Consider the following 14,755-nt stretch of genomic DNA (forward strand, 5'->3'; position numbering starts at 1 on the left):
AAGAGAAGGAGAGGACGGAAGACGAGAAGAAGACAAAAGAGAAGGAAGAGGAGAAGACGGAAGAGAAGGAGAAGACGAAAGAGAAGGAGAGCGGGCAGAAGAAGGAAGACAAGACGCAGGCTGTCGGGCAGAAGGATGAGGGGAAGAAAGACGAAGAAAAGAAGGACGAGAGGAAGATCATCGGGAAGATTGTGAAGGCCACGCTGAGACAGGGAGCGAAGGTTCAGGTGAAGACGATAATGGGAGGAACGCCGACGGGGGCGGCAGCGGCCACGGCCGAAGAGGCTAAAAAGAAGAAAGAGGAGAAGACCGGCCGAGAAGAAAAGGTAGAAGATACGAAGAAAGTGAGAGAGAAGAGAGGGAGCGCCGAGGAGAACAAGAGGAAGGTGGGAAAGAGTGCAGCGGAGGTGGAGAGGAAGTCTGAGAGGAGAAGAGCGTCGACGGGCGGCAAGAAGGACAAGAACGTAACGGAGGTAGAGAAGGACAGGAAGGGCAGGAAGGGCGAGAGGAACGCCGTTGACGCGGAGCGGACGGAAGAGAAAACGGGCGACGAGTCGGAGCAGAAGAGCACCGAAGAGACGGAAGCACAGAAGACGAGAAGCAACACGCCAACAGAAGGTCAGTCTGAATCCTAACGGTCACCCAAACGCAGGAAAAAAAGCCGAAATATTTCAAGTAAAATAAGTAGTAATATTTCAAGTAAAATAAGTAGTAATATTTCAAGTAAAATAAGTAGTAATATTTCAAGTAAAATAAGTAGTAATATTTCAAGTAAAAAAGCCGAAATATTTCAAGTAAAAAAGCCGAAATATTTCAAGTTAAATAAGTAGTAATATTTCAAGTAAAAAAGCCGAAATATTTCAAGTAAAAAAGCCGAAATATTTCAAGTAAAATAAGTAGTAATATTTCAAGTAAAAAAGCCGAAATATTTCAAGTAAAAAAGCCGAAATATTTCAAGTAAAAAAGCCGAAATATTTCAAGTAAAATAAGTAGAAATATTTCAAGTAAAAAAGTCGAAATATTTCAAGTAAAATAAGTAGTAATATTTCAAGTAAAAAAGTCGAAATATTTCAAGTAAAAAAGTCGAAATATTTCAAGTAAAATAAGTAGTAATATTTCAAGTAAAAAAGCTTAAATATTTCAAGTAAAAAAGCCGAAATATTTCTAGTAAAATAAGTAGTAATATTTCAAGTAAAAAAGCTTAAATATTTCTAGTAAAAAAGCCGAAATATTTCTAGTAAAAAAAGTAGTAATATTTCAAGTAAAAAAGTAGTAATATTTCAGAGTAAAAAGTCAGAAATATTTCCTGTAAAAAGTCAAATATTTCCTGTAAAAAAAGTCAGAATATTTCCTGTAAAAAGAAAATGAGATATTTCAGAGTATAGAAAGCGAGAATATTTCAGAGTAAAAAGCCGAGAATATTTCAGAGTAAAATAAGATCGAAATATTTCAGAGTGAAAATAAGTCGAAATATTTCAAGTAAAAGTCTAAATATTTCAAGTAAAAAAGGTCATAAATATTTCAGAGTAAAATAAGTAGTAATATTTCAAGTAAAAAGAGTCTAAATATTTCAGAGTAAAAAAGTCTCTAAATATTTCAAGTCAAAGATAAGTGGTAATATTTCAGGTAAAAATAGTGACTAATATTTCAGAGTAAAAGAAGCTGAATATTTTCAAGTAAAAGCCGAGAATATTTCTGGTAAAAAAGCCGAGATATTTCTGAGTAAAGATAAGTAGTAAATATTTCAGGTAAAAAAGCCGAAATATTTCAAGTAAAATAAGTAGTAAATATTTCAAGTAAAAAAAGTAGTAATATTTCAAGTAAAAAGTAGTAATGTTTCAAGTAAAAAAGTAGATATTTCAGGTAAAAGTCGAAATGTTTCCTGTAAAGTCGAAATATTTCATAGTGAAAAAAAGTCGAAATGTTTCAAGTAAAAAAGCCGAAATATTTCAAGTAAAAAAGCCGAAATATTTCAGAGTAAAATAAGTAGTAATATTTCAAGTAAAAAGTGAAATGTTTCGGGTAAAAAAGTCAGTATTTCAAGTAAAATAAGTAGTAATATTTCAAGTAAAAAAGTCGAAATATTTCAAGTAAAATAAATAGTAATATTTCAAGTAAAAAAGTCGAAATATTTCAAGTAAAAAAGTCGAAATATTTCAAGTAAAAAAGTCGAAATATTTCAAGTAAAAAAGTAGTAATATTTCAAGTAAAAAAAGCTCGAAATATTTCAAGTAAAAAAGCCGAAATATTTCAGTAAAAAGCCAAATATTTCTAGTAAAATAAGTAGTAATATTTCAAGTAAAAAAGTCGAAATATTTCAAGTAAAATAAGTAGTAATATTTCAAGTAAAAGCCGAGAAATATTTCAAGTAAAATAAGTAGTAATATTTCAAGTAAAAAAAGTAGTAATATTTCAAGTAAAAAAAGTAGTAATATTTCAAGTAAAAAAGCCGAAATATTTCCTGTAAAAAAAAGTCGAAATATTTCCCGTAAAAAAAGTCAGAAATATTTCAAGTAAAAAAAGCCGAAATATTTCAAGTAAAAAGTCGAAATATTTCAAGTAAAAATGAAAGTAGAAATATTTCAAGTAAAAAAAGTCGAAATATTTCAGAGTAAAATAAGTAGTAAATATTTCAAGAAAAAAAGCGAAATATTTCAAGTAAAATAAGTAGTAATATTTCAAGTAAAATAAGTAGTAATATTTCAAGTAAAAAAGTCAAAATATTTCAAGTAAAAAAGTCGAAATATTTCAAGTAAAATAAGTAGTAATATTTCAAGTAAAAAAGCTTAAATATTTCTAGTAAAAAAGCCGAAATATTTCAAGTAAAAAAGCCGAAATATTTCAAGTAAAATAAGTAGTAATATTTCAAGTAAAAAAGCTGAAATATTTCAAGTAAAATAAGCGAGTAATATTTCAAGTAAAAATAAGTAGTAATATTTCAAGTAAAAAGCTGAAATATTTCAAGTAAAAGCGTAGAAATATTTCAAGTAAAAAAGCGAAATATTTCAAAGTAAAATAAGTCAGTAATATTTCAGAGTAAAAAAGCTGAAATATTTCAAGTAAAAAAAGTCGAAATATTTCAAGTAAAAAAGCCGAAATATTTCAAGTAAAAGTCAGAAATATTTCAGAGTAAAAATAAGTAGTAATATTTCAAGTAAAAAAAAGTCGAAATATTTCAGGTAAAATAAGTCAGTAATATTTCAAAGTAAAAAAGTCGAAATATTTCAAGTAAAATAAGTAGTAATATTTCAAGTAAAAAAAGCAGAAATGTTTCAGGTAAAAAGTCGAGAAATATTTCTGGTAAAAAGTCGAAATGTTTCGCAGTAAAATAAGTGATAATATTTCAAGTAAAAGTCCCGAAATGTTTCAGGTAAGATAAGTAGTAATATTTCAGGTAAAAAGCCGAGAATGTTTCAGAGTAAAGATAAGTGAGTAATATTTCAAGTAAAATAAGTAGTAATATTTCAAGTAAAAAAAGTAGTAATATTTCAAGTAAAAAAGTAGTAATATTTAAAGTAAAAAAGTCGAAATATTTCCTGTAAAAAAGTCGAAATATTTCCTGTAAAAAAGTCGAAATATTTCCTGTAAAAAAGTCGAAATATTTCAAGTAAATAAGCCGAAATATTTCAAGTAAAATAAGTAGAAATATTTCAAGTAAAATAAGTCGAAATATTTCAAGTAAAAAAGTCGAAATATTTCAAGTAAAAAAAGTCGAAATATTTCAAGTAAAAAAGTCGAAATATTTCAAGTAAAATAAGTAGTAATATTTCAAGTAAAAAAGTCGAAATATTTCAAGTAAAATAAGTAGAAATATTTCAAGTAAAATAAGTAGTAATATTTCAAGTAAAAAAGCCGAAATATTTCAAGTAAAATAAGTAGTAATATTTCAAGTAAAATAAGTAGTAATATTTCAAGTAAAATAAGTAGTAATATTTCAAGTAAAAAAGCCGAAATATTTCTGTAAAAAAGTTAGAATATTGAAGAAGACAAACTAATCGTAATATTTCAAGGTATTTTTTAAAATATTTCAGTAAAAAGTAGTAATATTTCGGTAGTTGAAAGGATGAAAGTCTTTGAGGGGAATCTCAAAGCTGAAGGTGTTTTCTGTTGATTTGTTTCGCTGTTTGAATCTTTCCTGAAGTCAGCGAGTGAGTTAAATAATCCTGATGATTTCACAGAAGGGACGTCCAAACCTGAAGACGCCAAGGCGGAGAAGACGGGCGCCGAAGAGGACGGCGCGTCAGACGGCGGGAAGGTGGAGCCGCCTGCGGAGGACAAGAAGACCGTTACCATGACGCTGACCGACTCCACGCTGCACCGTATCCACGGAGACATCAGGATTTCTCTGAAGACCGACAACCCTGTAAGACACGTTTGGGTTCATTTGTTTCTTTAACCACCAAAGCTCATGTAACATTTCCAACGTTTTAGCTGTCTGAGAGTCCTCTGTTGCATTAGTGTCTCTGTGTCTCTTTGTTGGTCCAGTATTGAGCGAAAACGCCGTAAACGGCATTCATAAATAAATAATCAGCGTCAGTTAGCGTCCACCAACTATGTAACGTGACACTTTAAAGGGTAACTCCATTTTATTTTTATTTTATTTTTTTCAACCTGGACCCTATTTTCCCATGTTTCTGTGTCTAAGTGACTGTTACTGGTCCAGTAATATTGAAATATTTCAAGTAAATAAAATGTAATATTTCATGAAAATATTCTTAATATTTCAAGGAAAATATTCTTAATATTTCAAGTCAAAAAGTCAAAATATTTCAAGACAAAAAGTCAAAATATTTCTAGTCAAAATATTTTTTAGTCAAAAAGTCAAAATATTTCTAATAAAGTCAAATTATTTCAAATCAAAAAAGTCAAAATATTTTTTTGTCAAAATATTTCAAGTAAAGTCAAAATATTTCAAGTAAAAAAGTCGAAATATTTCAAGTAAAAAAGTCAAAATATTTTTTTGTCAAAATATTTCAAGTAAAGTCAAAATATTTCAAGTAAAAAAGTCGAAATATTTCAAGTAAAAAAGTCGAAATATTTCAAGTCAAAAAAGTCAAAATATTTCAAGTCAAAATATTTCAAGAAAAAAATTCCCATGTTTTTTGTTTTTAAGTGACTGCACCTTTCATTTCTGTCCACTAAAAGTTCTGTTGTTGCTGCTGACAGACTCAGATTATTATTCTAAGTGTCTGACAACATTATGAAAGGATCCCTACAGAGATAGACCTTTTAGTTAAAGAGGAAGATCCTTTTAGTTTAACATGAAATCACCATCACCAAACTACACCAGACTCCATGTAAATAATCAGGACTTTTAGCGTGTATAGAGCCAGCATATTTCCACCAGACTCCATGTAAATAATCAGGACTTTTAGCGTGTATAGAGCCAGCATATCTCCACCAGACTCCATGTAAATAATCAGGACTTTTAGCGTGTATAGAGCCAGCATATCTCCACCAGACTCCATGTAAATAATCAGGACTTTTAGCGTGTATAGAGCCAGCATATTTCCACCAGACTCCATGTAAATAATCAGGACTTTTAGCGTGTATAGAGCCAGCATATTTCCACATGTAAATGGGTGAATTAAGGGTTTATTTCAACCAAACCAGAGTGGTGATTGTTGGAACAGTGGAAAGATGAACCAAGACGGCTTTTGATAGTTTTATTTAGTTTCTGTCCACTTTGAATGAAGTGTGTTTTACGATGATAAAAGTCCTGATTATTTACATGGAGTCTGGTGGAGTTTGGTGATGGTGATTTCGGGGCTGTTTCATGTTAAACTAAAAGGATCTTCCTCTTTAACTAAAAGGTCTATCTCTGTAGGGATCCTTTCATAATGTTGTCAGACACTTAGAATAATAATCTGAGTCTGTCAGCAACAACAACAGAACTTTTAGTGGACGCTGACTGACGCTGAACATTTGTCCGTTAACGTTAGATAGCAGCTCGTTTCTCGCTCAATACTGGACCGTGTGTGTGTGTCTGTCGGTGTGTGTGTGTGTGTGTGTCACAAACATGTTTAGTAACTGAAACGTGAACCTGAAATCCAAACTGTCATTGATGTGTTGTTGTGTGTTTGTGTCTTTCAGGACATCAGTAAGTGTCTGATGGCGTTGGATCAGCTGAGTATGGTTTATGTGACGTCTAAACACGTGCAGAGACACAGTGAGCTCGTCGCCACTCTGAGGAAGGTACACAGCAGACCCTAAAACAGACATCGCTCGTGTCCAGTTCAGGGGCGTCACGACCTCCGCTTTCATATCGGAAGAAATCGATCCAAAATTAGCTTTCCAAGTATGACGTTTATTGTATTTAAATGGCACTTTAAAAAGCAAACAGGTTTGCACCAAAGTGCTTCACAAAGACAGAAACGGGGGCGTGTCTTATGGCGTCAAAAAGCGCCCCAAAAAAGCGTTGAAAAAAATGTTTTTAAAAATCATCTATTCAAAATGGAGTCGTGACACCCTTGGTCCAATCAGATGTCTTCAAGACCACTCTGTCTCTAACCTGGTCCAATCAGAAGTCTTCAGGACCACTCTGTCTCTAACCTGGTCCAATCAGATGTCTTCAAGACCACTCTGTCTCTAACCTGGTCCAATCAGAAATCTTCAGGACCACTCTGTCTCTAACCTGGTCCAATCAGAAGTCTCTATGTCTCAAAGCTCTTTGAAGCTTTTAAGTTGTAGAAAGTCTTCTTTACAAACAGATTTTTATTAGGGTTGGGTAGCGTTCACATTTTCATCGGTACCGGTACGTCAAATATGGTCCCGGTACGTTTGAAAAAGTGAGAAAAAAAAACAAATAATTGTCCAAAAAAAGAAAAAACGTCCCAAGAAAAGCGACAAAAATATCTGAATGAAAGTGGAAAAGTGACGAAAATGTTCAAAAAAATGTCACAAAAAAATGTTCAAAAATGTCGGAAAAAAAAAACCCAACAAAAAATGTCAAAAATACGCAAATAATATCAGAAAAAAACATTCAAAAATGCGACAAAAATGTCAGAAAAACCCAACAAAAAATGTCAAAAGGTCGCAAATATCAGAAAAAAACGTTGAAAAAAGTGACATAAATGTCAGAAAAATTCGAAAGAAGTGACAAAAGTACACACACACAAAGACATATACACACACACACAGACAGACATATATATACACACACACGCGCACACACACATATACACACACACAGACAGACATATATATACACACACACACGACATATACACACACACACAGACAGACATATATATACACACACACGCGCACACACACATATACACACACACACAGACAGACATATATATATATACGCGCACACACATATACACACACACAGACATATACACACACACACACACACACACAGACAGACATATATATACGCACACACACAGACAGACATATACACACACAGACATATACACACACACACACACACACAGACATATATACACACACACACACGCACACACACACACACACAGACATATACACACACACACAGACAGACACATACATATATACACACACACACAGACATATACACACACACACACACACACACAGACAGACATATATATACGCACACACACAGACAGACATATACACACACAGACATATACACACAGACAGACACACACAGACAGACATATATACACACACACACGCACACACACATATACACACACAGCACACACACGCACACACACATATACACACACAGACAGACACACACAGACACGCTTTAGACGTTTTCTTCAGTGTTTTCCTTGTTTGTTTTACTGTTTCATGGATGGTTTTTATTCGTTTGTGGCGCATTTTGCAACGTTTTTTTAGTAAAAATAATTGTAATATTTCAAGTAAAAAAAGTCAAAAATATTTCAAGTAAAAAATGTCAGGAAAAAAAGTCAAAAAATGTGACCAAAAAAAATGTCAGCAAAAAGGTCAGAAAAAAAAAAATGTCGAAAGAAGTCACAAAAATATCGTGGAGAAAAACGTGGAAAAGCAACGAAAATGTCACAAAAAATGTCGTAAAAAGCGACAAAAGTGCAGAAAAAGCAACTAAAATGTTGAAAAGATGAACTGCATGTCATCCTGTTTAGTTCTAATGTGTTTGTTGTTGTTGTTGTTGTTGTCGTAGCTGCGGTTCTACAGAGCGAGCCAGTCGATCATGGACAAGGCGTCGATGTTGTACAACCGGCTGAAGAACTCGTTCCTGGTGGGGGAGGGGGAGGAGGTGGTGAGTACGGAGGACTTAACGGATTAATACAATGTAGAAGTTATGTCTCGGCCGTATGAGGAACATGTGAGATATGAGATAACGTTGATATTGATATGTTTTCTTGTTGTTTTGGTCAAGTAAAAAAGCTAAAATGTTTCAAGTAAAAAAAGTCAAAATATTTCAAGTAAAAAAAGTCAAAATGTTTCAAGTAAAAAAAAGTCAAAATATTTCAAGTAAAAAAAAGTCAAAATGTTTCAAGTAAAAAAGTCAAAATATTTCAAGTAAAAAAAAGTCAAAATATTTGAAGTAAAAAAGTCAAAATCTTTGAAGTAAAAAAAAGTTAAAATATTTGAAATAAAAAAGCCAAAATATTTGAAGTAAAAGTTAAAATCTTTGAAATAAAAAAAAGCCAAAATATTTCAAGTAAATAAAGTTAAAATCTTTGAAATAAAAAAAAGCCAAAATATTTGAAGTAAAAAAGTCAAATTATTTCAAGTAAAAAAAAGTCAAAATATTTCAAGTAAAAAAGTCAAAATATTTCAAGTAAAAAAAGTCAAAATATTTCAAGTAAAAAAAGTCAAAATATTTCAAGTAAAAAAAGTCTAAATATTTCAAGTAAAAAAAGTCAGAATATTTGAAGTAAAAAAGTCAAAATATTTCAAGTAAAAAAAGTCAAAATATTTCAAGTAAAAAAGTCAAAATATTTGAAATAAAAAAAGCCAAAATATTTGAAGGAAATAAAGTTAAAATCTTTGAAATAAAAAAAAAAAGCCAAAATATTTCAAGTAAAAAAAGTTAAAATATTTCAAGTAAAAAAGCCAAAATATTTCAAGTAAAACATTGTAATATTTCTGCATTTTGTTGCAGTTAAAACAAACTTGAGTTTCCTTTCAACTAACACAAAAAAATCTCTGAGTGTCTTTCGCGATATTTCGCAGCCTTTCGCGACGCGCCAGTTGATATCGCAAGTTGTATCGTCATGGCGATATTCAACAGTGTTATCGCATCTTTTCCTCACGTGGTGCAGCCCAAAATAAAAGCATGAATGAATATATATGAGCATGTTATGATGCACCTCTGCGTGCATTTGTTTCAGAGTGCGTTTTAGCTGTGTGACCTTTTGAACCCGTGCGCAGGTGAGCGCGGCGTTCCTGCACTCGCTGCTGCAGGAGAAGGAGGCGGAGGAGGCGCAGCGCGTGGAGCGCTACGGCGAGCGTCGGAGGAGGGAGGAGCTCCTGCAGGAGGTGAAGAGACGCATGGGCCAGGTGAAGGAGAGGAGGGACGCTGAGGGAGGAGAGGAGGTGAAGGAGAGGAGGGACGCTGAGGGAGGAGAGGAGGTGAAGGAGAGGAGGGACGCTGAGGGAGGAGAGGAGGTGAAGGAGAGGAGGGACGCTGACGGAGGAGAGGAGGTGAAGGAGAAGAGGGATGCTGAGGGAGGAGAGGATGTGAAGGAGAGGAGGGATGCTGACGGAGGAGGTGAAGGAGAGGAGGGACGCTAACGGAGGAGAGGAGGTGAAGGAGAGGAGGGACGCTGAGGAAGGAGAGGAGGGACGCTGAGGGAGGAGAGGAGGTGAAGGAGAGGAGGGACGCTGAGGGAGGAGAGGAGGGACGCTGAGGGAGGAGAGGAGGGACGCTGAGGGAGGAGAGGAGGTGAAGGAGAGGAGGGACGCTGACGGAGGAGAGGAGGTGCACGGACACGGTACGTTCATGGAGTTAGAAGACATCTTCTGCCCTTTTGACTGTTTGTTAAACATTGTACATGAAGATCACTGATTGGTTGGTCTTTCTTTCTTTCTTTCTTTCTTTCTTAGCTCCAGCAGACGGTCCCTGAAGCAGCCTGGACTGAACCAACTCTAATATCAGAGGGGGGGGGGTGAGGGGTGAACCAGAAACAACCTCTCCCCCTCCTACAACAATGAGAACTTCCACAGCCACGTTTACCTCATCACACACACACACAGAGACACAGAGAGAGACAGACAGACGCACACACACAGAGACGCACAGACACACACAGACATATACACAGACACACACAGACGCGCACACACAGAGATGCACAGACACACACACACACAGAGACGCACAGATACACACACACACACACACACACACACACCCCTACCTGTATATGACCTGATTATTTATTTCCTGTAAATGTAAGAAAGTGATGAATGTAAACAGGAGTTTTTATCATATGACATTAACGGAGCATTAACCTTTTTAACTTTAACCTTTTTAAGCTGCTCTTAACTCTAAGTCGTTATCATTTAGGGGAACTGTTCCTTTTACAGCTCAGTTCAGACCAAAGATCCCCCGAAACCGTTTCAATCCACGGACTCTGTTATTGTCAAGAGTTACGCCAGAGATTTGGAGGTTTTTTTCCACACGTTTTAGGGACATTAAGGATGTTTTGTGGTTGTTCCCGACATTTTAAGCCCAGTACAGCGCCTGAAACGTCAGAAAAAGCGTCGAACAAGCGGCCAAAATGTCGAAGAAAAGCGTGAAAAATAATTGTGGGGAAGACGCCGATTACAGCGTCACAAGCAACATAGAAACGCTGGAAAAAGTGACGAGTACAGCGCCAAAAACGCTGAAAAATTCGCCAAAAATTGTCAAAAAAAGTGAAGAAAAAAATATCAGAAAAAGTGCAGAGTACAGAGCCAAAAACGCTGACAAATTACCCGAAAACCGCTGACAAATTACCCGAAAAAAACGCTGACAAATTACCCAAAAACCGCTGAAAATTGTCCCCAAAAACCGCTGAAAATTGTCCCCAAAAACCGCTGAAAATTGTCCCCAAAATCCGCTGAAAATTGTCCCCAAAAACCGCTGAAAATTGTCCCCAAAATCCGCTGAAAATTGTCCCCAAAAGACGCTGAAAATGTTCCCCAAAAAACGCTGAAAATTGTCCCCAAAAAACGCTGAAAATTGTCCCCAAAAAATGCTGAAAATTGTCCCCAAAAAAACGCTGACAAATTACCTAAAAAAAACGCTGACAAATGTCCCCAAAAAACGCTGACAAATGTCCCCAAAAGACGCTGACAAATGTCCCCAAAAGACGCTGACAAATGTCCCCAAAAGACGCTGAAAATTGTCCCCAAAAAACGCTGAAAATTGTCCCCAAAAAAACGCTGACAAATGTCCCCAAAAAACGCTGACAAATTACCCAACAAAACAGAAAAAGAGAGTACAGCACCAAAAACGTTGGATAAAAAGTCCAAAAAAGGATCTAAAATGTAAAAAGAAACCAATCCAACGTGGTATTACAGATGCTAACGTAACGTAATGTTACCTCAGGTTGGGATCTTTGTTCTGAACTGAGCCAACGAAACCTTCAGCTACCTCCGCTGTGATCTGTGGCGAGGACCGACGGTGACTACGTGTACGTTAACGCCGATATTCCAGATGTTCAGAATGTAGGGTTTTCTGATTAAGACGTGTGTGATAGTCTGGTGGTGTTCAGGCTTTAGAGGCGTTCTTTGGACATGTGTAGCTACAGCGCGTTGGGAATCTGCGTCTCAGTCGGGGGGGTTTTTTTACGGCCTCTCGCCTGTTTACGGCTTACGGTCAGCTCTGTGTGTTGCTACGGTTACTGTACACGAGCTCAACCAGCCGACGGCTCCGATGAGGAGAAACGCAGCTACTTTTAAACATCGTCGGAGACTCAACAGGTTTCTGGGATATGAGACGATCTTTTCTAGAAGCTGGTTGAAGGAATGAAAGAGGGACGCTGTGTTCAAACGGTCCAACAAGACAACACACACACACACACACACACACACACACACACACAGACTAAGAGAGAGACACACACACACACAGACTAAGAGAGAGACACATACACACAGACAGATAGACAAGAGGGACGCTGTGTTCAAACAGTCCAACAAGTCCTCAACAGACACACACACACACACAGACAAACAGACAGACAGAGAGACAGACACACACACAGAGACACAGACAGACACACAGACTAAGAGAGAGACAGACACACACACAGACAGACAGACAAGAGGGACGCTGTGTTCAAACGGTCCAACAAGTCCTCACACACACACACACACACACACACACACACACACACACACACTGACAGACAGAGAGACAGACACCCACACACAGACTAAGAGAGAGACACAGACACACACACAGACAGACAGACAAGAGGGACGCTGTGTTCAAACGGTCCAACAAGTCCTCGACACACACACACACACACACACACAGAGACACAGACAGACACACACACACACACACAGACACCCACACACAGACTAAGAGAGAGACACACACAGACAGACAGACAAGAGGGACGCTGTGTTCAAACAGTCCAACAAGTCCTCGACACACACACACAGACAGACAGACAGACAGAGAGACAGACACCCACACAGACAGACAGACAGAGAGACAGACACCCACATACACACACACACACATACACAAGATGGACGATGTGTTCACACGGTCCGACAGACAGACAGACTCGTATTTTGCACAGCTACATGTAAACAGGAATGTTGATATATTCATTCGCCGTGTAAACAGCTTAGTCGGAATATCGTCTTTTTCGGAATAAGGACAAAAACTGGAATCTTACGTGCACGTAAACGTAGTCATCGTCCAGCAGTTATTTTTTTTAAAAAATGTTTCAGAAGTTGTACTTACGGGAACATCTGTGTCCTCGCAAAGCTGTTTAAACCCTCCATTCTCCTTCTCATCAACCCCGGCGCTTTCATTTGAAAAGCTGCCGTTTGTTCTTTAGTCTCTTAAACGTGCTGCAAACACACACAGAGACGTTAAATGTCCGATAAACGAGCTCCGCCGCGGAGTTCAAACCCACTATTTAAAGCATTAAACCGCCTCGTTGCACCCCTAACCTTACAAAAAGAAATGATTTTAAGATAATCTTTTGAGCATTTTAGCCTTTTAATAGACAGAACAGCTGTAGACAGGAGAGACAGACAGACAGACCTTGAACCCTGAGCCGCTGCGTTGAGGACCAAGCCTCTTGCATATGGGCGCCCGCTCTACCAGGTGAGCTATCCAGGCACCCGACATTCTTTTGTTTAGTATAAATAAAATGAAGAGACGTGAGTATAGAAGAGACTTAGTTTGTTCGGGGAGGACAGGGCAGGATGTGACGGGGCTGATGGGAAATGTGGTTTTTTTTGTCACCATGTCAAATGAGCGACATTCTCAGTAGCTTTTTAACCCAAAATGAAAACATTAAACTGAATGAAAGGCATTCACACTATACACAAACTAGTAACTGTACAATAACTGTTTTTATAACGTTTGTACAGGAAGGTATTTGATTCTGTTTGTACTGAGATGTATCTTTTTCATTCTTAACGTCTGTTTTTACTTGTGTGCCGTTGTGTTAAAGATGTTTTCTTATCTCGGTTGTGTAAAAATGTACAGTTTTGCAAACCTGACACACTCGATAGATTAAAGAGTTTGAACCAATGGAAACGGAGCGTTTACGGTGAATAACACACACACACACACACTCACACATACTCACAGACACACACACACACACTCACACATACTCACACACACACACACACACACACACACACACACACACACACATACTCACACATACTCACAGACACACACACACAAACACACATGAACACACATACACACACACACACACACACACACACGCACACATGAACACACATACACACATACTCACAGACACACACATACACACATGAACACACATACACTCACAGACACACACATGAACACACACATTCACACATACACACGCACGCACAGAGACATACACAGACATATATATATATATATATATATATATAATATACTGTCTCACACACACATACTCACAGACACACACACATATGCTCACAGACACACTGTCTGTCTGTCTCCCCTCCCCCTCCCTCCCTGTCTATCTCCCAATAGAGGTTATGCACATAGACAGTATATAACAACAACAACATTCATCCAGGTTCTGCAAAACGGGTTTAACTACTTCTGGTCGTCTGTTACTAAGGTAAACACAGCGTAGTTATGGCTACCTTCTATAGCCGGTGTTTACAGGAGCTACCCATAGACAGTGTATATATATATATAATGGCCCAACAGGTCCCGTGTCTCTGGACGGAGACCAGTGAAGGACGTTAGAAGCTCTTTCCCGGTGATGGCTGAGCGTTACTGAGCAGCCTCCAACTGAGCTTGAAGACGTAGATGTGACGTGAGCAACCTGTCTGAAAGTTGGAAGTCTTCTGGTAGCTGTGCCAAGAGAAATCTCAATCATTCCCAATCTAGCAGAGACGGAGAGCGTAGGTATATGTAAGGAGATAACATAGACACAGGCTCATTATTGATCACTAAAATGATAGTTAACATTAGTCATTACACTTAAACAGCTGATGGAAGTCCAAACTGCCTGAGAGCTTCTCCTGTACTATACGGTAACTCCTCTACTATGAGACAGGAAGTCTCGTGGTTATGACCCAATCGTTAGCCTATTGTTATAAAACGTCT

General features: G+C 37.1%; 2 protein-coding genes across 2 annotated transcripts in view; both read left to right on the plus strand.

Moving 5' to 3' along the window:
- The window catches only part of LOC144534090 (uncharacterized), a 116,117-nt gene that overhangs the window by 90,322 nt on the left and 11,040 nt on the right, over positions 1–14,755 (plus strand). The gene's annotated exons all lie outside the window — the stretch shown is intronic.
- LOC144534426 (uncharacterized) lies at positions 14–9,738 on the plus strand. Its single transcript, XM_078276344.1, has 5 exons — positions 14–618; positions 4,179–4,363; positions 6,094–6,195; positions 8,144–8,242; positions 9,361–9,738. The coding sequence occupies exons 1-5, from the start codon at positions 240–242 to the stop codon at positions 9,721–9,723; spliced, it is 1,128 nt and encodes a 375-aa protein (XP_078132470.1). The 5' UTR covers positions 14–239; the 3' UTR covers positions 9,724–9,738.

This window comes from Sander vitreus, chromosome 19, assembly GCF_031162955.1.
Source record: "Sander vitreus isolate 19-12246 chromosome 19, sanVit1, whole genome shotgun sequence".
Taxonomy (NCBI): Eukaryota; Metazoa; Chordata; class Actinopteri; order Perciformes; family Percidae; genus Sander; species Sander vitreus.

What these genes read in the sequence shown, in the direction of transcription:
- LOC144534426 (XM_078276344.1), top strand. Translation starts at nt 240, where the DNA reads ATGGGAGGAACGCCGACGGGGGCGGCAGCGGCCACGGCCGAAGAGGCT. An exon ending in AAGCAACACGCCAACAGAAG is followed by an intron (nt 619 to 4,178) that starts GTCAGTCTGAAT and finishes ATGATTTCACAG; the next exon opens with AAGGGACGTCCAAACCTGAA. An exon ending in TGGGGGAGGGGGAGGAGGTG is followed by an intron (nt 8,243 to 9,360) that starts GTGAGTACGGAG and finishes ACCCGTGCGCAG; the next exon opens with GTGAGCGCGGCGTTCCTGCA.